The sequence below is a fragment of the Harpia harpyja genome, chromosome 22, assembly GCF_026419915.1.
Source record: "Harpia harpyja isolate bHarHar1 chromosome 22, bHarHar1 primary haplotype, whole genome shotgun sequence".
In the NCBI taxonomy this organism is placed as follows: Eukaryota; Metazoa; Chordata; class Aves; order Accipitriformes; family Accipitridae; genus Harpia; species Harpia harpyja.
Genome location: NC_068961.1, coordinates 13,736,910 through 13,759,306, shown reverse-complemented (window position 1 = coordinate 13,759,306; position 22,397 = coordinate 13,736,910). Strand labels below are relative to the sequence as shown.

Genomic DNA, 22,397 nt, shown 5'->3' with positions numbered 1-22,397 from the left:
TGAAAATACTCCAACTCTTGAAAGATATCAGAGAGTGTACTGGGCAATTTTGGTGATTCCGCTGATATGGACTGTGTGACACTACACATGTTGGAAAGATGATGGTCAGACTGTGTTGTCCATTTCCAGACTTCTGGCCCAGTGGGAGCTGTAAAGGGATCATTGTTGGAATTTCCTTCCTGTTTCCTCCTGTAGTCCAAATGATTCCCAGTCAGTTCCAATGTTTACTTGAAGAGTATGGCTTTTTCTTCCCATTTATCAGGAACAGTATGTGATACAGCTGTGATCTGTAGAATGACAGGACAACAGTTGTAATATACATATGTTGTATTTTATTTATTTACTTGCTTGCTTAGAATGAGGGGAGCTACTGACCTCATTGCATTATTCAGAAATATGGCTGTTCATATCTCAAGGGGTAACTGGCTTGTTAGGGAATTCTTGTCCTTTTCCTAAAAAGGAAGAATAATTTGAAAGGCTCTATTGCCAACCACAAGAGACTACCTGAAAAAGTATACAAAATTTTGCAGCTGTCCTAACTGAGTCATTATTCAAAATTATTATCAGAGCTTGCATAGTTTCAGTTCAGAAATAAAACATGTTTAGGAGTAATTGTAATAAGACATTTGATTTTCTTTATGTTAGAATGAAGACATACGTCTTTTGAAAAGAGAGATTGAACAAGGAGAAAGAGACCTGGAGAAAATGAAGACCTTTCACGCTGAGTGTCTCATGATGGATTGTTATAATGGAGAAAATGATCCAGAGAATAAGTATGATGTCCTCATATGGCTATTATGTTAATAAGGGATAGGAGCTATATGTTACATTTCTCCTTTTTCATTGTCTTGCATTTTTAATCTCTGACATTCTCCTCTTTTAAAAAGAAAGGTTGTTGTTTGGTTGTTTTTTTTAAACAGTTACAGTAATGGAAAAGAAAAATCTGGAAAAATACACTAATGTTGTGATGCCTGAAATAAAGTGATCTCAAATATCTCAATAGTCTCAAATTATTAGGAATAATTAAAGCATAGAGATGGAAATATTTTTCTGTCTCCAGCACACGGTAGAGTTGCTCCCTCTGACCTAGAGAATTCGTGGAAATTATTGTCCTATAGGTAGAGCTGGCTTGGTACTTCATGACTAAATTGCCACTCATTGGGATATGCTGATTGAAACATAAATTACATACAAATGTATTTGTTTAAAAGATGGCAAACACCATGAATGAAATTCAGCTTACTTCTTTTCACATTTTTTGATTTTACAATGTGTGGTTGCATATTCATGCCCTATTTATCCTTGCTTTTTATCAAAAAGTAAGTAATCTCATAATTAAAAATAGTTTCATGTTCAGCATGAGTTGAAAAACATGTTGAAAATCTCACAGTGCCAAGAATGACTGTTCAAAAAGAGGTCCTTCCACAGCATACTGAAGGCAGACTCCTGAGTCACTGTGGAAAAGTTTTCTGCATGTCTGATTATACTGAGTTTCTGTTTGGGGAACAAACACAGACCTAGCTTCAAACATCAAGTTACCTGTAATCTCTACAGGAGCACAGCCTTAATTAAGAAATAGCTTGCCCAGTGCCTTATTTATCTGTGCAGTAATAGTACATAAGGAAAAAAGCACATTAAAAAAAAAGTCAGATTTTTAAGACAGAAATCTATTAAAACCAGTAAGTTAAAATAAAGGTATTAAAAATAAAGTGCACTAAATTAAAAGTGGAGAGTGCTGTGGAATGATTTCATATGTGTAGAAGGGCAGGTAGGATGTCCAGTATAAAAATGTATATAAGTGTTTATTTCAGAATTTTCATATTTTGTTTTTTATTAATGCTGGGACATAGGTGTATATACATGTGTGTGTATATATATATGTGCATATATATATGTGTGTGTGTGTGTCAGTTATTTTCATTGCTGATGGTAGGTTTACTCTTTCTCCCAGGATTCAAAGTGGCTATTACAGAACATTCTGACCTCATTAAAAATATACGAGGGTGTTGCCTTAAAAATAATGAACATCTTTTAAACAGACTAAGAAACAACTTTTAAATAGTTTAAAAAACTAAGAATATTTTAACCTCCTTTGAAGTCCCCTTTGAAATGCAGACTAGGATAATAGAAAAAATATTTTGCACTGTTAGAAGCATTTGAAATGAGTATTTAAATTACCACAAAACTTCAGCTTAGCATTTTTTAAAACAGTGTTATAGGATTGAAGTAATTTCTTGCTTGTTTCTTCTTTTTGTCACTTACAAGCAGGAATGACAGGCATACACACACTGTGTCTTCTGTAACCAAACACATTGAAGAGCTGAGTACTACTCTTAGCAGTAGGCCATGCTGTGCTTCAGAAGAGCCAGCACTGACACCACATCAGCAAATCTGGCAAACCACTGCTGACAGTCCAGCCCGAAGGAAGAAAGCATTATATGCAGGTAAGACTGAAATGAACTGTCGTTGTTAGCAGAATTTATTCACTAACTTGAAAAGATTCTGTTAAAAATAGCAAAAAGCATCCCTCGTTGTAGGAACAAATGAAGCCTTTGATGATTTAAATAATCATCTTTCTGAAATTCTAACTTCTCTTCATTTTTAATTTTCAGCTCTCTTAATCATTTGACCCAAACAGACAAACTATTGTCTGCTCATTTAAGCTTCATCACAGGCCCTGCAATGACAAATTAAACATTTTGATGGAATGTTTTGAAAGCTCTGTAGACAGTTTTTTAACAGTAGATATTAAACCCTTATCTCTTTTTGTTCTAAATAAGTACATCATTGGCAAGAATGAAGAGTTGATCTATGTTTCACTAGTTACAGCTTTACTTACACTAATATTTCTCCTTACTACACCTGTAACACTCTTTCTCTATGAAGTATCCTTTTTATGCAGTCTGAAACCAAGTTTACCCAGCTGATGTGAAAGGAGGCTTCATCCTTGGGAAAGTACAAAGTACAAATTAGTGCTGAAGTAATTCTGTGTTTGAGGTCTTGTGTAGGCAGTCCCTTAAAAATTGGGACTGGATACCAAAGAGGAACTCAAAAATCCCAGGCATGTATTTGAGCAGTAATTTAGCTCTTCATTTCTTCCCCTTCCAACACCTACAGAGCAAACAAAGACGAGTCTGCTGCGAATCCTGAGCCATAGTGTGAAATCTAGGGAAGAAAGCCCAGAGGAAGGAACATCTCCTGAAAAAAAGAGTTTTTCTGTCAAAAAGAGCGTGAAATGTAGAACCATTTTCAAAGGCAAGTTGACAGAACAGGAAGCTGTGGGTGGGGAAGACAGTAACTTTTCTCCTGCTGTATTTGTAACCAACAGCACCTTGTTTGAGGCAAAACTGTGAAGACTTGCAGCTCAAAGGACTGGAATGCAGGAGAGATGCAGAGAGCCGGACACGCAGGAGGGTATTGTAACAAGGGCCTTACAGCTGCGGCCAGACTCCTGCCAATGCCCAAACTATTCGGTTTACAACAGCTTAGTTATGCTCACAGTATGCAACAGCTGTGATACAGCTATGCCTTAGACTGCTGAAAGGTTATCACCATTGCTTCTTATCAACAGAATGAATAGATCTTGTTATACAGTAATAGATTGTTGTTGTGATACAGTAATTTGTAGTTATGTTCAATGTTGAGGTTAAAGCTGGTTCTAATTCTGTGGTACCAATGTACAAGGAGGTTGCATTTTATTTATATGCTTAGACCTGCAAAAAGCATGCTCTCTGGGACAGACACGTATGTAGAGACAAAAGTATTTTCAATACTTGGATATACATCCAGATGATTTTCATTTCTCTCAGTAATTCATGCAACTCTGAACTTAATGATAGGTCCTCTAAGATGTTCTAAAACCTCACATATGATACTTAAAGATGTTTGACTTTTTTACATTTCAGCATCTTATTTTTAGTTCTTTATATACTTTTTATACAGATTTTCATAGTGCTATGCCTTAAATTGGCCACTCCTGACCATCTCATTAGTGATACTACTTGGTATCACATCTTGAACTGGGGAATAAACTGGTTAATCTTTCATTTTGGATTATAAGAAATGAAAACATACAAGGTTCTTTTTTTTTTTTTAAATTAAATTATTCCCCACCTATTTTATAAATTTCTTCATTGATTAATTAGGGCTCATGAGGCACTGTCACTATTGATCAAGCACCAAGAAACATAGGAAACATAATTCTCATTGATTAATTTAGCAACTGAAACAGACATTATTGTGTAGTCTTTGTGACACTGCTAGAAGGCTCAAATAAAAAAATGATGCTATTCCATGTCAGCTTATTTATGTATACTTCTGTGTGCACAAAAACTGAGAGATAATGAAATGCAAATGTTTTATCTTAGATCTGAAAATGCAGAAAGCTGTGAAAAGGACATCTAAAAGGTATGTGTGTGCATATATAGATACATCACAAAAACCATAGTTTGTATTTTTCTTCAGTCATTTCAAACTTCTCAAATGTATTTCTACCTTGTGCTCCATCTTATAGTCTCTTTTTTCTAGTTCTCTAGATATGTCTTCGGCTCTTTGGTTAAAGACCCATGGCTTGGTTGCCAGGCGACTCACCATCATGGATGCCTTAGCTCCTACAACTGTCCCTCATGGTACCAAATACATCCCAGTTCTGGACAAGCATGTAGTTTCTAAAGCATTTGATGAGGTAAAACACTGAAGCTGTTTCAAAGGAAACATAAAACACGGTACTGTTTTCAAAAGGATTTTTTAATTCATTTCCATAAATGTCATAATTGCATTCTCTAGTATTCATTGTAGATGGTTGATGTGCACTAAATGTATAATGCATATCTGAATGTTCATTCATGAATCAATAAGAAGATAAAACTGATACTTAATAGTATTTCTTGCAGACTTTACTGTTAAGTTTTAGAGCTATATATTTTTCTTTCACAGTTACCAGTTGATGGCAGTGTGCAGCCATTGGGTGTTCAGCAATTTCTTGAGCACCACAGTCTCTGCTGATACATATTAATTCACTGGAGTATGTATTTTAGGTCCATAAAGTCATTTGGAAAACTGTGCACGTGCACAGTTTGTGGATTTGTGCATTCTCAAGGTTTACATGTGTTGGCTAAGACCTTTTGAAAAGTATTGGAATTCAGGAATTAAAATTTAATTCTGATAGGTGTAGTTAATTGTTAGATTGTGCAAAGATCACAATGAATTGTGTACCATGAAGCTCTAATTGCCATTCCACTTAAAGGAAATCCATTTTGTGGCAAGTTGCTCTAATTCTTCTTGTGTGATGCACCCTATGAAAGTCCTACAAATATGTTGCAGCTTGTTTTAATTAATAAAGACTGTTTCTTTAAACAATATTCAAAGAAAAAGCTAAACAGCACCTGTTTAAATAAGGGGTGAGCAAGCATTCTGTAATAGGGTGTGATATAGAGCTAAGTAAAATATCTATAACAAATGTACACATTTGTACATTTTAAAGTTTTCTTGTTTGTTTTTTAAATTTAGGAATGGGAATTTTTGCTATAGCATGAAGATTGTAGAAGCAAACCCAGATGCTCTGTTTTAGTAAAACCAAGTCAAAACCAAGATGTTTAAGGATTTTTTTTTATATGCAATTAAAAGATGGCTTTTTGTATCAAAAGCATTAAAAATGTATATTTTAACATTTCAGATGTAAAATAGCCATTTTTCAAAAAAATTCAGACATTCAATGATTACAAAACTACAAAACTATCTACTGTAAGTGAATTATCAAACAAAAGCCACTGATTTTCACATAACTCTTACATCTAATTTCTGAGCAGTCACTTCTTTTCCCATCTTCTTCCAAATATGCCTACTTGTAGAGCTCTTTCTTCCATGTTTCTAAATGAAGACCCCTTCGAATCCTTTTCAGACAATCCTGAGCTGCATTTGAACTGCTATTTGCCAAAACAGTACTCTGTAAAACAATGATCTTTGAAAATAGTCAAAACTATGATTCAGCAAGTGCTATGTACAGGTAATTTTTAATGGCAGTTCATGGGAGCTTACGGTAGTCTAGTTCAGGGCTGAATTTTGTTAAGTGTTCTTAGAATGAACATCTGCTGTACAGAATCTGAACAGTGATCCATGGGCTTTCTTTAGATTCAGGGATATAAACACAAGCTAATATATAATTTTTACCACTTTTTCATACCTGCTAATCCCCATTAGTTGCATAGAGACACTCAGTTTCCCAGGCAGTGGAGAATTATTGTTCTATGTGTAGAGGCATGGATTTTTCTGGCTCTGAAGCAGAGTATAGAAAGGAAAAAGAAAGTTGGGGGCTGCACATGAGGTGGAATCAGTAGAATTTGTGAGCTATGGAACCCATTCCCTCAAGCTTCATGCAAGCGTATCAAGGAAAAGCAGAAAATATGTGAGACTAGACATAGAGCTTCAATAGGAGACATTAACAAATTGATTAAGAATCTTGATTATTGCACTACTTCAGAAGACTTCACTGAAGATAATAAATGTACAGACATTTTTGCTTTCTTCCTTCTGAGATCTGTTTTCTTGGTGTGGAATGTAGACATCCTTGTTTGCTTTTCTGGGGATAGTATAATATTTATTTTTGGCCTTTGCTAGCAGTGATGGTGAAGTAACTATGAGCAGTTTTCTCACCTTGGAGATGCAGCAAAAGGTTTCTATGACAACTGTTCATTAACAAGAGGCTGACCTGTTGTTTTCAGTTCTGTGTGACCTATCAGTTTCCCCTGAGTTATTTCAAAGAGGTTAATTCATTAAACTACCCATCAGATTCATATCCAGAAAAAAAATGGCTTGGGGGCTTGTCTAAATTACACTATGGTAGTTCTGGAGCAAACCTTCCCTATAGAATCATGTGAGTATCTATTGCAGACTGTGGTATCTTAAGTACAGCTTTGCAAGTCATGGAGTTTTGACTGAATGCTTTGCTCAAAAGAATCAAGTTCAGATTCAGCCAAAAAACCCATCTTTCTTTGGTCTAAAATAAGAAAGATTTTTTCCCTAGGGTTATCGTGCTTTGGTTTTGTCTTTAAAAATTTGAAAATCTGGTTTTGAAATAAAAACCATTTTGAAGCAAGTGAATTCTTTTGATATGAAAGTTTAAGTATTTAATTTAGAAAATGACAAAACATTTTGGCACTAAAAACCTTCCCTGTGGTTTCTTTCAGCTGAATCTGTCAAATTTCACTTGACTTCATGAGCAGTTTTCATTGCTCTCAAAGTATGCATAATATTTCAAGTTCACTATTTGCTAAGAACACATTCCATTCTGTTTTCATTATTCAATACTGTAATAATGTGTTTATGTTTGTCTGCCCCTCATATTCTATTCAAAGTGTTTTATAAACTGTATTAAATATTCATTTTGAAAATGATGCTGTTTGTACTTGGCGTTACTCTGGGAATTTGTAATGGAAAGTAGGAGAGGGCTTCTACATGGTGAAGCCCTGCTGAACTTTTATTAACTTGGTTTGACTAACATAGCAGACAACAACCATGGCAGTATGGAGCTGGAAGAGGGGTACTCTCAGTTCCTTGCCTTTAAGATTTCAAACTCCACCTGGAAATGACAGCTAGATTTCATGGCTCAAAGTTCTGGGCAGAGATTTACTTCATCTGTCTCTGGCAAGATACTTCACTGACATGTTCCCATTAACTTTAGCTTCTAAGTGATCTTAAGATTAATTTAATATTAGGAGCTTTGATGTGGTCTGGTACTGAGGTGACACAGATTTATTAATCAGAGTAAAGACGTCCTCAGAAAAAGAGGGGAATATGAAGTCAGACTGCTGCTCCGGAAAAAATGGTCATAGAGCAGTGATCGGGAATCCAGCTAGGCTGTGATGATTCAAACACAAATAAAACATCACTGAAAAATGTTCTCAGTTAAAGAAGTCTTTTTATTGTTTTATTTTCTTATTGCTTACTTTCTTCCCCCAACAGGGGTTTTAGTTTTATTTAAATTGAACCTCATCCATCTTTTTGTCATCTATATCCTGATCTCAGACAGGCACTTGGCAAGGCTTCCCACTCAACCATATGTGTTGAAGACAGTTTTGGGGAGAGTAACACTCTCCGTCTTCTCCATTTCTTTCTTGGATTTTTTTCTGTTTATAATCATTATCAGGACATTGAGATATAAAATAGCTTTTCTTGTAGAAACTGCTGAGTAATTTAAGAGCTGAAGGATGGTGGGACTTTGGACTGAGAAATGGGAAGGCACCTTTCCTCCTCTTTATCATCTTTTTCTACCCTTTTCTCTGCCTTTTGAAGATCTACTTTTAAGTGTATGACTTTCTATTTTATAATGAAGTTGACTTGTGTAGATGCTGTATTACAAGATTTAAAAGGTATTGAAGTTCCTGATTTTCACCAACCTAGTTAGGCTTCTAAACCTTCTTGTGGATAATTAAGACTAGTTTCAGTGAGCAATATCTACCTTGTTCACTCTTTGGTGATCAGTGCGATGATGAAAAATGTCTGTCTCCCTCTTTAGTACTCTAATTCCTTAGAAAATACGTTCCTTCAGAATAAAAGTATTAAATACACTTAAGTATTAACTATCACACCTGTATGCTAGAATTAGATGCTAATAAGTATAAGAGAGTGTTGTTTTAAGGCAATACAATCTGGAATATGGTCATGATCTAGACATGCTTGTCTCCCTTCTGACCTACCCTTCCATTATTAGAGTGAGTTCTTTGACAGTACTGATTTAGTTAGAATTAACTACTAGTTAGGAATCTTAATTTGCAACTTCTGCATAAAGGGATTGTATAATTTCAGAAGATTTTATTAACAGGCTGGAAACTATGTCTTAATTCTGACATTGCTTTGGGGTGCTCAGATCTTTCTGCAGCCTTCCAGTGTAACTTCTGGCTGCACTGATCCTTGGACATGGACTCATGGGCATTCAGTTATTCTGGTAGAGGAAAAGTTGTATGATAAATGAAGTCTCTGTCTTTTATTGTATAATAGATATTACCGTTGGCACATGTTAGCAACGACAAGAAGCGGATCACACTAATTAATCCTCAGGCGGTGAATCTTGATGCCTATAAAGAGAAGCTGGAACAAGCAATTAAATCCTATGAAAGGCAAGTCTTCTCATCAGAAATTTATCATGTTTGCAGTCTAAATTCAGATTTTTCTTATGTAGTGGGTATTTGCTCACACATGCTTTGCCCAATACTGGTAATTCTGCATGTTGACACACTTTAATCAGCCATCAACCTGTTGGAGAAATGTTTATTTTCTTAAAAAAAGAAAAAAAAACAGAATGAAAAACCAGATAATAGGCAAGGAGATAATAAATAATATGTTGCTCATATTATGTTTGTTCAATGACAAAAAAAAAATTAAATTCTTTTACTTTCTGGGAATAAACCTGAAAGCCATCAGCCCTGGGGAGGAATCTCCCCTAAACATAACGTGCTAGCCAGACTTTTAAGTTACAATTAGATTCCTAAATCCATAGACTGACATTTAAATTAGTGGCCTGCTTTTTGCTGCCAGCTGCCTAGCACCTAATTATGGATGCAAGAATGTAACTGAGGCATCTATAAGATACTGACAATTTTAATTTTTTTTTTTGAGACATACGTGTTGTGCTTATTAATTAAATGTTCATAAAAGCACATCAGAAGTAAACAGGACAAGGACATTAGATCTCTAAGCTATTTTTTTCCTTGATCTAACTTTTGTGCATTTTTTTGGAGTAATGCAATTATTTGACTGCTAATGTCATTCAGTACCCTTATGAGAGCTTTGTCTAGAATTGTTTTAATAAATAATATATCTTTTTCAGGCTGTATTCTACTAACATTTACAGATGTAATTATTTTATATGACAAAAAACCCCTTGATGACAAGTGTTTAGGTTTTGGTTTTTGATGAATTCCACTGAGGCCCTTTAAGGGTTTTTTTCCCTCTGTAGTGCTATGATCATACCAGTTCTTTTTAAAGCATGTATATAGCTCTGTTTTTAATTCCTATTTCCTATTTCTAAATGTATCCATCTTTTGTGGTAAAAATCAAGAATTCTGATTTCCAAATGCTGCTTGCTATGTCTAATATTAATGGAGTTCAGTGAATAAAAATCCATTGGTTTTGTGTGCTCTGTCACTGAGACAATACTATTATTATCAGGTTGATGAAGAACTCATAGAAATCTGGATTTGTCACTTATTTTGACAGAAAGTTCAAGTGGTGTATTTTTGATGGTGACTTCTGAAAAAACTTCAAGTTTTTCATTGCTGTGCCATACCATTGAATATTTTACTTTTATTGACTTCAATTTGAGGGAAAGAAAAGTGTTTTCTCGTTAAACTCTGATGATCTTCTACTGACAGCATTTTCACAGTCTACCTAAAACTTTGGTGACTGGAAGTGCTGTTTACTTATGTTTACCCATAGAGTTCAATGAATCAGTGAATTTACAATAGTAGGATTGAGTTCCCTACTTCTGTGAAAAAGATGTATAGAAGAGAAATCTGCCTGAAGATCCTTAAAATTGACAATGTAAAAAAAGAGTTCTCATTGCTTTTCCTCTACATGTGAAACAGCAACCCAGACAAATTTATTTTGCTCTAAATGCCACAGTACTTTTCCAGTAATTGAATTTGCAAAGGCTGCAGTTCAGCTTTGTGAATAGTGATTGGTCACAAATTTATTCTGACATCTATGGATGAGACAATACATCAGGGCATGAAGGTTTCAAGAACAGAAGCAAGCATGACAATATCTTCCCCATATGTAGATTGACCTTAGCATCAGATTTAGAGGGAAAAAAGTGGTGAGGGCAGAAATTTTTTGCTCTGGCAAAGAGAACATCCAGTATCAACAGAGAAAAATGTTGGAAGCTTCAAAATGTGTATGATCTTGTATAGCCAGAAGCTTTTACAAATGAGTTAGTTATGAGTGTGCACATTTAAAAGTATGAAATAGGCAGTGAAGCATACTGAGACTGCGGATTGTGAATGAATTAAGTGATTTACATTCTAAAAATGCTGGGGTAGTAGATAAAATGAATCACCATAAAATTAATATTCAAAATCTGGTGCTAATGAGCTTTTTTGTACAAGCACCAGTAAATCTGGCAAGACTGTTAAAAGTCTAATGGTTACAGTTTTTCCTAACAATGAATTTGTTCTTGTATTTCCAAAAGAAGTTTGGAAATTTTTCTAGAATTACAGCAATTAGGATCATCAGTAAAGGTTTATTTCTATAGTATGAAATGAGGTAATTGAGTGATGGCTTAATTGTTTGAGATGTTAATAGAGAAAACTGTAAGTTAGATGACCTAATAAGAGTTTATAATTTATGTCTAAAAAGCAAAAGCAGAAAGTTTAGGAGTGCTTTTACAAGATCTCAGAACTGCATTGCTTTGGAATAATCACTTCTGTTTTCCTGTCAGTAGTTTTTCTTCACAGCCAGAGTTTAATGAAGTAGAAATCTGAATGGCACAACTGAGGGGTTATCTTAGCATGAAAAAAAAAAAGCAGCATTGCTCTCCATGTGTCTTCAGGCTACAGTTTGCTGAAACTGTTTAATTGGAGGAACTGTGCTTAGCTTAACTGGCACTTAATCAGTTTCATTATTTGATTTAGCTTGCTGGTGCTGAAGAGAACCATCCATAGAAAATCCTGGCAGGAAACGGCAGTGATTGCTATTAATCCTTCTATGACCCTGAAATAGTCATGCTGCTGCTTGGTGGAAGATGCTGTTTTCCCATCTTCTCTTGCAGTTGATAATTTCATAGCTGAATGATAAGGATACAGTTTGATGATACAGTGCTCTTGGAATACAAATCAGTGCAGATATCTTAAGAAACTGTGTTTATTTGCTAGATTTGAGATGATCAGATGCACAAGGAACTGCATTCCCTCAAAAACTGCTTTACTTTCTTAATAGGCGCCTAAACCTAGTTATTTGGAGAGCACTATCTCAGGAGGAAAGAGACAAGTAAGCTATTACCTTTTGGTTTTCTAACTTACCTCTGAAAGGCTGGTCATAAATATTTGATACTTTTTAATTGCTATTTCTGTAACCAACCTTACTTTCAAAAATGTGTATGTGATATGGAGTAATATTAAATTCTGGACCTCCTTCTTGCAGTGCTGATTATTTTTAAAGGAAAGGGCTTGCATTCCATTTGAATGGTGCTGGTCTGTTCTTAACGAGTGTCAAGTGGCAGGGCCTTGGGAGGGCAGCATGTCATTGCCTTTGGCATCAAGGTAAATCTCTCATCCGGTAAAGACCACTTCAGTGGCTGGTTTGTAAAGGTATAATAAGCACCTTTACAGCATGTGCTGGAACTGCATATCACATTGCAAGTTTGTACTACTTGAACTAGCTTATTTCTGTATATTGATTTAGAAAACTAGTGACTGCATAAACAAGACTGGCATCAGTGAAGTTAGCGTCTGTTTACTTCAGAGAATAAAGTAAAGATAAATTAATGAAAACTGAATGGGCATGAAATATTCCTAGGCAGAAAAATGGGAATTAAAACTAGAATGCTTTTAAGAAGACTTAAGCTAGTGAGCAAAAAATACACAGTTCTGTCATCAGTAAGAACTAAAAGCCCATTCTAGTGCAGACAGGAAGTGAAGGCTGTTGAACAGAAGAACAGCATATAAATAAAAAAAAGGAAATAGATGTCTGTTTGTAGACAACGAGTTGTAGAGCATAGAAATTTGACAGAGTGGTATCCAAAGTATCTTATTGTTGGTTATGTATGGCCAATTATGTATATAAGGAAAAAAAGTCCTAGCAATTGTACAGTCTGTTGCTAGAGGAGCATATTAAAATTGTTAATATTGGTGCATAGAAATTGAAATATTTGATCTATTTCTCTTCTAAATTTACAATTTGAATGATCATGTTCATGTATTACAAAAGGATGACAACATACTTTCAAAATAAGTAACCTGGAAGGAGAGAGTAATAAACAAAGTCTACTAACTTGGTCACAGGAGTCCTGAAATAATTGGTTGAGGAGCTTTCTGGTTCCCTAGTATGTATTATCTCAGGTACCAGAAATTCAAATTTACTAGAGAAGTGGTAATATTGCGCTTGTGTTCAAAATGGTTGAGAGATCGAACTCAGGAGGTAAGTTAGCTTGACATTGATTATAAATTAGTAGTGGATTCAAGTAATAGAGAACAAAATCTAGGTAAATATACTGGTCAGGTTAATTTCAATACAAAGCAGTTCCTAGAGGAGTAGAGAGATAAGCAGTGACAAAGAGCAGGGCAATGTGGTAGGCATCAAATTGGTTGTATGTATTGGTAAGACAGACAAGTACTCTCCCCAGTTCTAGGTTTCATGGTTTTTTAAATGTTGGCAAAGCTGTAGAGAACAGCTACTTTTTGAGTACTAAAAAGAAGTATGTTACTTCCAATTGGAGTTGTAAAGAATTCTACCTGTTCTGGATTTTGGAGGGTTCAGTTTGGTTTTTATCAATAAGATGACTGTATGTAATTCACCTTTTGGTTTATAAGTACCTTCAGTGTGTAGTTTCAAACTGGCTCTTTAGTCTAGTGGACATTGGCATAATCTGAGCCATGGATAGAAGCAAACTCCTGATCACTGAGTGAAATTAGCAGCACAGGACTGACAGGAATAAATAGCAGGAGATTATCTCTTTTTTATGTGATCAGTCAAGACTGATGTGGCAAATCAGGACTTAGTAGGTGTCTGGTGACATTTTAGATTGTCTAGATGCTTGCCACTTCACCCTATCTGCTGCTCTAGAAGGGCCAGGGATTTCCATACTTTCTCACTCATATCTGCAAGTTCTTTATTGATGCCTCACATATTCTAGGACATATAAAATGGCACCAGACATCTATGCTCAGCCACTTGAATTGCTCTGTCGTTGTTTTTCTATGAGATATGGTTAAGCCAGATGTGATTGTTTGACTAAACAATAGCAGCTGGATGAAACACAAGAACTTTATGCTTTGTGATTCTATTTGTAAAGTACTGCCAAAATTAAATTTTTTCCTACTTGTGATTACTAATTTTTTAAAAATATTTTTTTTTTTTAAGATTTAAAGAGGATGGTCCAGTCCAATATATGCAGCATAGAGAAGCTTTGCTGGAGGCTTTAGAGAATTTGGGGTGGCCAATTTCCTATGAAGATGTAATATTGTTAGAAGATGAGATACTGGCAGCATTAACATATATACAACAAGCCTCTGATCTTCAGGAAGCTGTCAAAAAGGAAACTGAAAAAAGCTCAGAATCACACATAAGCCACAATAAAAAGGTAATAGATTGGAAGGGATTCCCCCCCTCCCCCCAGATATTCCTCTTCAGTATGTGCTTCTGGAATAATTTTGTTCCATGATTATAGCTGATAAAGTAGATATTTAGCATGATGCTTTATAAATGGATAGAGGAAAGAAGGTAGTTAAAAAGGGAGCAAGCTTTCAATGACTTTTTTGAAGTACCAGGGAAGCAGAAGTTCTGAAGCTGACAGCGTCACAGAAATCGAGCCTCTTAGAAACAAATCTGAGCAAAGTATCTTTATCTCCTCTGCAAAGACAGCAGAGATATATATGAAAGAAGGATATATTAAAGGCAATTATGATGTAAGATTTGTGGTTGGGTTAATATCTGATAAACAGGACTAAAAGATCTTGTAATGTTGGAGTAATTCACTGTAATCTTCCATGGCATCTTTCTTGTAAGTGAAAAGATGGAGAGAAGAGGTGGCATTTAGCTTCATATTCAGACACTAAAATTTAGCTGTCCATAAAATGTAGGCATACATGAACTGATAGCTAATCTCACAGTGTTGTGAATGGAGTCTGTGGCATCTGGAGCTCATCCTGAAGTGAACACCTACTTTTGGCAGGCCAGAGTGCTCTCTCCACTCCCTTAATGCATTAGCAGAAAGTAGTCTAGCTACTCTGAAACTGAAGTTTGTGACTTTTGATCGAGATATATGTATGTCCCCTAGATGAACCTCTGATTTTATTTGGAACACTATTGAGAGAGTTAATGAAATGCATATGGAAATATATGAAGCAATAAGTACAAAAATAAGGCTAGTGAGTTATTTTAGGCTGCCCTGTTGGAAGAGAGAATATACTTTTTCAGTTTAGCTCTTTCTGTGGTCAGAAAACATATCTTAGGTTACAATGGTGTATTCTTCTATGATTATTTTCACTCTTTCAGAACATTCTTGAAAATGAATTGATTCTACCTTAATGGTTTTACCTTCAAGATATGAGTATGAATTCTCAGGGAAATGAAAAACAGACTTTTATGTTTTTAAAAGTGATTTAATCCTCCCCAATGGAAAGATTTCTGTATACAGTATTGATTCTTTGAAATTCAAAGTACTTACCTCTGAAAAAAACAAACAATTTCTCTTATTCAGTTTCAAGTCTTTTCATCTAAAAGCTTCATCAAACAGTGCTTCACTGGGAGTGCTGCTGCCTCTGTAGTACTGCTGTTTAGGTAGGGTAGTACTATGATAATATTAAAATAAGCTCTCTAGGAAATTAATAAGAAAGAAAATCTATTCTCAAACCTCTAAGTTCTAAGAGAGGATAAGTAGAATAGAGATTTAATCATAAAGCTCATATATTAATATATTCCTTTTCCTGTTCATTGTTTTGTATCATTGAGTGAGGGAAACTGCTCTTTAACTGAACTTGAAGGTGGAGTTGGCCTAGTTGCAGTGAATGCTGAGGAAAGTCCTATGCTTTGTATTATGTAGGAAGCATAATCAAGTGATCATAGTAGTTCTTTTTTGCCCTGATATATGCATGTATGTATATAAATATGTATATATATACACACATACATACATCAATTTGAAGAGGTAAGCTAAGTGAAACTCGAATGAGCACAGTACAAACCTATACTGTGAGTTCTCAGCAATGAATGGGAATGTACAACTGGAATTTACAACTGTAAATTATGCCAAGTATCCATATTCTCTGCTTACCAGAGTATACAAAAAATCTTTACATACTATGACATGTTATAAAAAATTATTTGCGTTAAATGGAATAGAATGTATTATGATAGCATAGACCATGTATGAAATTAAGTCATTATGGAAAGGATCACATTCAGGTTTCTGTAGTTTTTGAGATTTTTTTTTTCATTAAGACTGTACTTTTGAAAACATTTTAATGTCTTCAAAAAACAGATGATCTTGATTCATTTTACATTACTCTGAAAATATTACATTGCTACTACAGCTGTTTTGATTATTGATTTTACCTCTGCCATATAATGTCCCAATACAAGAGCAGCAGAAACTTGTTCATGTTTCATTTGCTGACTGTATTTTTACTGTTGCCTTGAAACAACCAATGTGTGCTCTCAGACATGATGTGATTAACATTGTGCAATCACTTATCCTGAGTCAACCTGCTTTAGGAGCCTAATCAGAGCACCATCTTCAGTAATTGCTAATCTGCAACTGAAAGGCTTTAAGAGTGAGAGACAGAAATGCAGATGTAATTAGAGTTCTCTTTAGGTGGTGGAAAAAACAGTGAAAAAACCCCAGAAAAAAATGGGGAGCCTTTTGAAAATGCTGTCAGAGGTTTTTCCAACTGTGATGTCTGTCTACAAAATGGGTGTAAAAAAATAAACTGCCAGCCGAAATACATTACAGCAAGGAAATAGCTGATATGGCACTGAATGAAAATTGTCATTGTGAGATGGTAGAAAAATCACAATTATCCTGGAGATCTACTCAACAAAGCAGACTTTTAAATTTCCTGCTAATTCTTTTTCACTAAATTCAAAATAAAACCCCTTAGTTTTTAGCATTTAAGGGTTCATAATTACCTACACAACTTCTTAAAAGAATTAGTAATCCTTTTTGGATGTCCTTGCTATGAGAGCTTTCTGTTTAAGCCCACAACTGAATTAATGGTCTGGTTATCCTCCCTCTGTGCTCTGACCTTCTCTGGGAGTTGTGCTCAGGCTGCTACGTTTGCACTTATCTGTGAAAGGTAGGGTATGCCAGTGCCTTATTGGAGGAGGATGAAGTAGACAACCATTTGCACAGGGCCATGAGATGACCGAAGACCTCTAGTGATGCAAGAAGTAAATGCTTTGGGAAATGAGCAAATACATTTCGTTTTTATCAGGCAAAATATAAAACACTGAACGTTGATGATTACCTAATTGGAGGGCTAGTTGTAGACTGTATTTTACTCATTTTACTCAGTTCCTTTTGCTGTACAGATTAAGGCATGGCTTGACAAAAATCTTTCTCTTCAGGCTAGCACTCAGCTTTCATCTAAAGATATTAAAAATGAGGAATGTACCATTTACTTTTTTTTTTCTAATAAGTAACTGCTTTGACTTAAAATATGGTATCTGTTTTCTATTTTGAACTTGTCAGGCATAACAGTCAGCCATCATTTCTTATGATGTTTTTTTTCCTCACTGAATTTTAAAGCTGTTTGCAACATGATGTCACCTAGTAAAAGGAATTGTTCAGGGTCCCCTACCCACTTCTCATTAGACAACCTCAGGTCTACTGGGGTCATGACGTTACTATTCTCCAAGCGTGATAGCTTCCAGGACAGTTTTGTGCATTCCGTTAATGGCCGTAACATTTTCATGTAAAGTATTTTTTTCCCCACTGTTATAATCGGGGCTTTAATAGTGATGGAGAACATTTCTTCTCATACTAAATATTTCTATATCTGCATATGAATGGACTTCAGATTCTGCAGAGAAATAAAGCTGCATTCATTGCTAAGGATTAACTCTCATTAAGAATATACCTTTAAAAGTACTGTGTTTCCCCTTAGGATGAGCTTGAACATGCAAGGCTTACGCTTGTTTGTGACCCTGCTGAATGGTCACTGTGTGATTAAAAATAACTTAAAATAGTTAATAGGCATAATGTGTTTTGTAAAGCATGTTTATTTGGGTGGAAAGGGACCTCTAGTGACTCACTGAGTCTGTTCTTTCTGAAAAATATGTTTCATAGACAATTGATTTAATTATTCCTAACAAAATATTTATAGCTGAGACTTGATTCTTTACAAGAATGGAAATTCTGGATCTCCCTTGGCAGTTTCTTCTATTTCCTGGTGTCCTATTTCTTACACTCCTCATTCTTCCTCACTGTTTAAGGATTACTAATTGCTGTCTGTTGATACCTTTTTTGCATTCATATGTTTCCTAAACAGCTTGGCATCCCCTGCCTTTGTTCTTGTGTCTCTTTAGGGAGACAAGGGAAAACAAGCATCCCAAATAATGCAACAAGAAAAAAGTTATAACTACCTAGAAATGTCAATTTTTCCATTGTCGTCAGTGAAGTAACCTGCTGGACAGACAGCATGTAGCTACAAAAAGTTAGGGTCTTTCATAAAAATGGACTGTGGTCTACACACAATGGGCTTGTTGCCACTGACAGCCTGGGAAAAGCAGTGGTTGCTTGGCTCTAGAGGTGTCAGGATTGTGAAAAGCCAAAGTTAGAGCCAAGATACATGGAGATCTGTGGATAGTCTTCCTATCCTTTCTCAGTTATAGTAGGAAAGTGCAAAAACTAATCCCTTTGAAAGGGAATTTAAAAATGCAGCAGGTATTGGCAGAGGTAAACAAAATCTCCTTCACCTCATGGTTTAATGCATTGCCTTCAACGGAAGCAGAGCTAAACAGGGTGAAAATCCCTGAGAATCAGATGGGGCTCTTTTGTAATAAAAATACTGGAGAACGGTAGCCCAGAAATGGGCACTCTGATGGTGTCTGGGTCAATTGCGCTGAACACCTAAATGCTGTGTGAGAGGAAGGACAGATGGATTTGAATTTAGTATTTCTGAGCCACCTGAATTTTGCAGGACTCGGCGTCCTCGTTGTGGATGCCTGTGCAGTCTTTAGTGTTTGGATTAATGCAAGTGCTGGAAGTTGCCCAAATTATTAGTCAAGCATTACAAATTAGTTGATAATAAATATTCAGCAGCAGCTGTCCCTTTGGAGCCTGAGGAATTAAGTAAATGGTTTACCCAAATACCTTTCTGTGTCTGTGGAGCTGGAAGTCTTTGCACCCAAATCAGCTTTTGTCAGGTTATACTTCAAGCAGTCAGTTGAGTGCTGTAAAGAGCCTCTGGTTTAGACTGAGTTTGAAAAACAGAACTGTTGATATAATTTGTATTCTGTAGCGGTAAAGAATAAACTAGAAAAACGCCACATATCTCCTTTTTAAAATATCTCTTTGCCTTTTTGTGTGTGTGTTTTGCTTATTTTTAGGGCTTTTTTTTTTTTTAGGATTGTTTGTGATTTTTGTATGGGAGATTGGAAAAAAGAGTTTGTGATAGTTATAGTGAAACTGAGAACAAACAATTTAGTCAAAGTTATACCCAGCTTTTCTGTCATTATTGACTGTTAGGGAAAATCAAGTATCAAAAGCAAATATATCTTTTTAGGAAGAAAAATGTAATCAGACAAGGAAGCAGGTTGTACACACCCTAGCAAGCAGGGGTTTTAGGAGCCTGTGAGTTATGGTTGTTTTTCAGAACAGTGTGTAGATCTGTGGAAAAGTTTGAGATTTCAAGCTTGTGGTTTTATGATTCAAAGGAACTGTATAAGAGATGGATGCTTGCAAAATGTTTACAAGGTAGGCTAATAAATATGTGTTTTAAAAATTAATGGGGAAGCTGAATTATTTAACTTTGCACTTGCTTACAATTTGTATTTAGAAACTTTATTGTGAGCAGTATGGACAAAATAATAGACTTTTTCAAGAATTAATTTGCGATTGTTGTAGTAAATGTAAATTACAGTGTTATTCTTGAGAATTACTAAAATGTACTTATAAAAATACTTGGATTATGGACTTTTCAATATTAGAAAGAAAATATTCTTATATCATCAGTTTTCTTAATTTTCTCAGGAAAGCAAAATGTAAAGTGTTCTTTCACATTCTGACATATCTACATAATACTCTGATTGTCTCAAAACTTCCTGTAAGAGACGTGCCCTGAACGGGAAGAAATTTTTTCTTCTAGAAGAAAAAGGGATTCAGGAACATGATTTACTTTAAAGGCAAATAACACTGAGACTCCATAAAATGTTAATGATGTGAGATATAAAAGGCTTTAAGGTAAAGGAATATGGTGACTGTAAATTCAAGTATGCACAAACTTGGAAAGCCTGACAGTATATTTTTACATAGACCCCTTGAGATTTGTGAGTCTTTGACTATTTTTCACATACTGTGTTTCCCAGAGCCCCCTGCCTCAGTTGTTGTGTGAGATCCATCATGCTTTTTGCATTCTTCATTCAGTTACTCCTAATTGCAGTCACTGACTTCAACTAGGAGTTGAGTTGGTCCACAGACAGAAAGCCCCACTGGTGTTTCTATTTTCACCATCCCGGTGCGTGGTCCCCCAGACTTATTTATGAGCAATTCAGCAGTAAGCTCCAGTGTCCTCTGTGGCTGTGGTACATTACAGGAGCTGTAGTCTGGGGAGCTGCCCCCCAAAGAGGAGAACTAGTGTACGAAGAACCCAAAGTAGCAGGGCAGAATGATAGACAGTGGCAGCTCTGGAAAATGTGGTATAGTATTTTGCTAAGCTGGAATGTTTTAAAACTGATGAAAAATTTAATTTTGAATTTATAGTTTGGAAATAAACATTTTTTCCACACACTTCAAGATTTTTTTCATTTTTTTTTTATTCTATATTTGATTTTTTTTTAGTCAGTCATTCCATACAGTGAGGTACTTTTAATAAAAATAAGATTATTGTGAAGACTCACATATCTGTTCAAAATGAATGTGTATAGCACATTCAATTATTCTGCAAAATCAGTTGATTTTTCCTTACCTCATCCTTGAATATGAATTGTACAACTTTGTAAAATTTTTTCTAGGAAATTGGCAGCCAGAGCCATAATTCATCAAGGTAAATTTCTGCCTGAACACTCGAAAATATAGGTATTGTTACAACCATGTAAAACAGGATTTTATAGTGAAAACTCTTAGATGATCTTATCCATGAGTACTTTCTGTAACATTGCTTCCTTTGTTTATAACTATTCTGAATGTTTAAAATAATTCCAGTTTACTGTGAATTATCTGCAGTGGTCATAACATTACATTGCCTAAATATTTAATTAATTCCAAAGGATAGATTGAGGCTGACAGGCTTAGCTGTTGTGGAAAAAATAATTGTATCAAATTGCAGAGACTTGAAGAAGAAACTGTGAAGTCAAAGTCCAAGAAAAGACAAAAAGGCCAAGTATTTTTGACTCACAAAAGCCAGAAGGTGATTGCAAGATCTGACATCACAGGATTTTATTATCCAGGTATATCCACATTTTAAATATTTTTAAGAGTTTCTTAATGCTGATAAAACATTAGTTTTGGTCAAAATTAGCTACTTCTATCTTAATCAGATTTAATATTACATCTGCATACTCATGAAAAATGAATATGTATCTTGTGTGTGCACACATATACATTTATAAAAAGACATACATTTTGTAAAGTTAGAAAGCAATGATACATTTATATAAGAAGAGTATGGAAGGAATTCCTATTAAGTAACTGAGTATCCAAGAGTATCAACTTATCTCTCTTTGATGTCTCCCTTGAATGTTGCTGTTGAGTGTTTGTCAAAAGCCAAGCTTCTGCGTGTGTTCAAAGAATTCACTAAATGCTTCTGCCTTTTTGTTGAGTTTTGAGCCAGAATGATTAGTAGGTAAAATTGTGTTCTGTTATTGCATAAAAAAAAGTGTGTGTGTATGTGTGTTTATCTTTGTGTTACCATTACTTGTTTTTTTTAAATTACTTTTCTTTAACTGTGGTAATAGTTTCATTATGTCAACAATCATCCACCTGATGAGCTTACAGATTTCAGACCTGGGCTTGATAATTATTCTTTATTTTATTTTTATGGCATTATTAAGAATTGTTACTAAACCTGTATGGTTTTTTTAGGTACAAATTTCTCTATTGCCCTACCACAGCTTACCCTAGCTAAATGAAAATGAAGAATGTATAGTATAGACATGTTTGACCTCAGTGATGTGTGACAGCCTATAGGATTTTAAAAAAATTTCCACAAGGGGTAAAAGACAAATAATTTGAATATTTTATTGTGTTGTTTTTCAGGAACTGTGATAAAGAGTATCAGTTCTACCTGTGCACTTGTTGACTTCAGCAATGGGGAGACCTGGACTGTACCTGTGAAGTTCACTATACCTGTGGGAGGTGCTATGCCGTGCCCACATCTACAGGTGAAAAACTGTATTTTTTTTATGACAGCAAATATGCATTCTTAATTTTGTTCATTTGGTCACACATAGAATAAAGGACAGGGTTTTTTTTTTTTTAATCTTTTAAATACATCTATTTATTTTAAAGAAGAGTTTTTAGTTACAGTAAT

At 35.1% G+C, this 22,397-nt stretch overlaps 1 protein-coding gene across 1 annotated transcript in view; it reads left to right on the top strand.

The window, feature by feature from the left end:
- Positions 1–22,397, top strand: part of VWA3B (von Willebrand factor A domain containing 3B) — a 75,418-nt gene that overhangs the window by 41,525 nt on the left and 11,496 nt on the right. Inside the window, exons 15-24 of the mRNA XM_052774084.1 lie at positions 646–773; positions 2,269–2,444; positions 3,118–3,282; positions 4,368–4,407; positions 4,528–4,684; positions 8,995–9,113; positions 11,929–11,979; positions 14,071–14,290; positions 21,195–21,315; positions 22,124–22,248. Of these exons, the coding sequence (XP_052630044.1) occupies positions 646–773; positions 2,269–2,444; positions 3,118–3,282; positions 4,368–4,407; positions 4,528–4,684; positions 8,995–9,113; positions 11,929–11,979; positions 14,071–14,290; positions 21,195–21,315; positions 22,124–22,248 (1,302 nt within the window). The remainder of the gene's footprint in view (positions 1–645; positions 774–2,268; positions 2,445–3,117; positions 3,283–4,367; positions 4,408–4,527; positions 4,685–8,994; positions 9,114–11,928; positions 11,980–14,070; positions 14,291–21,194; positions 21,316–22,123; positions 22,249–22,397) is intronic.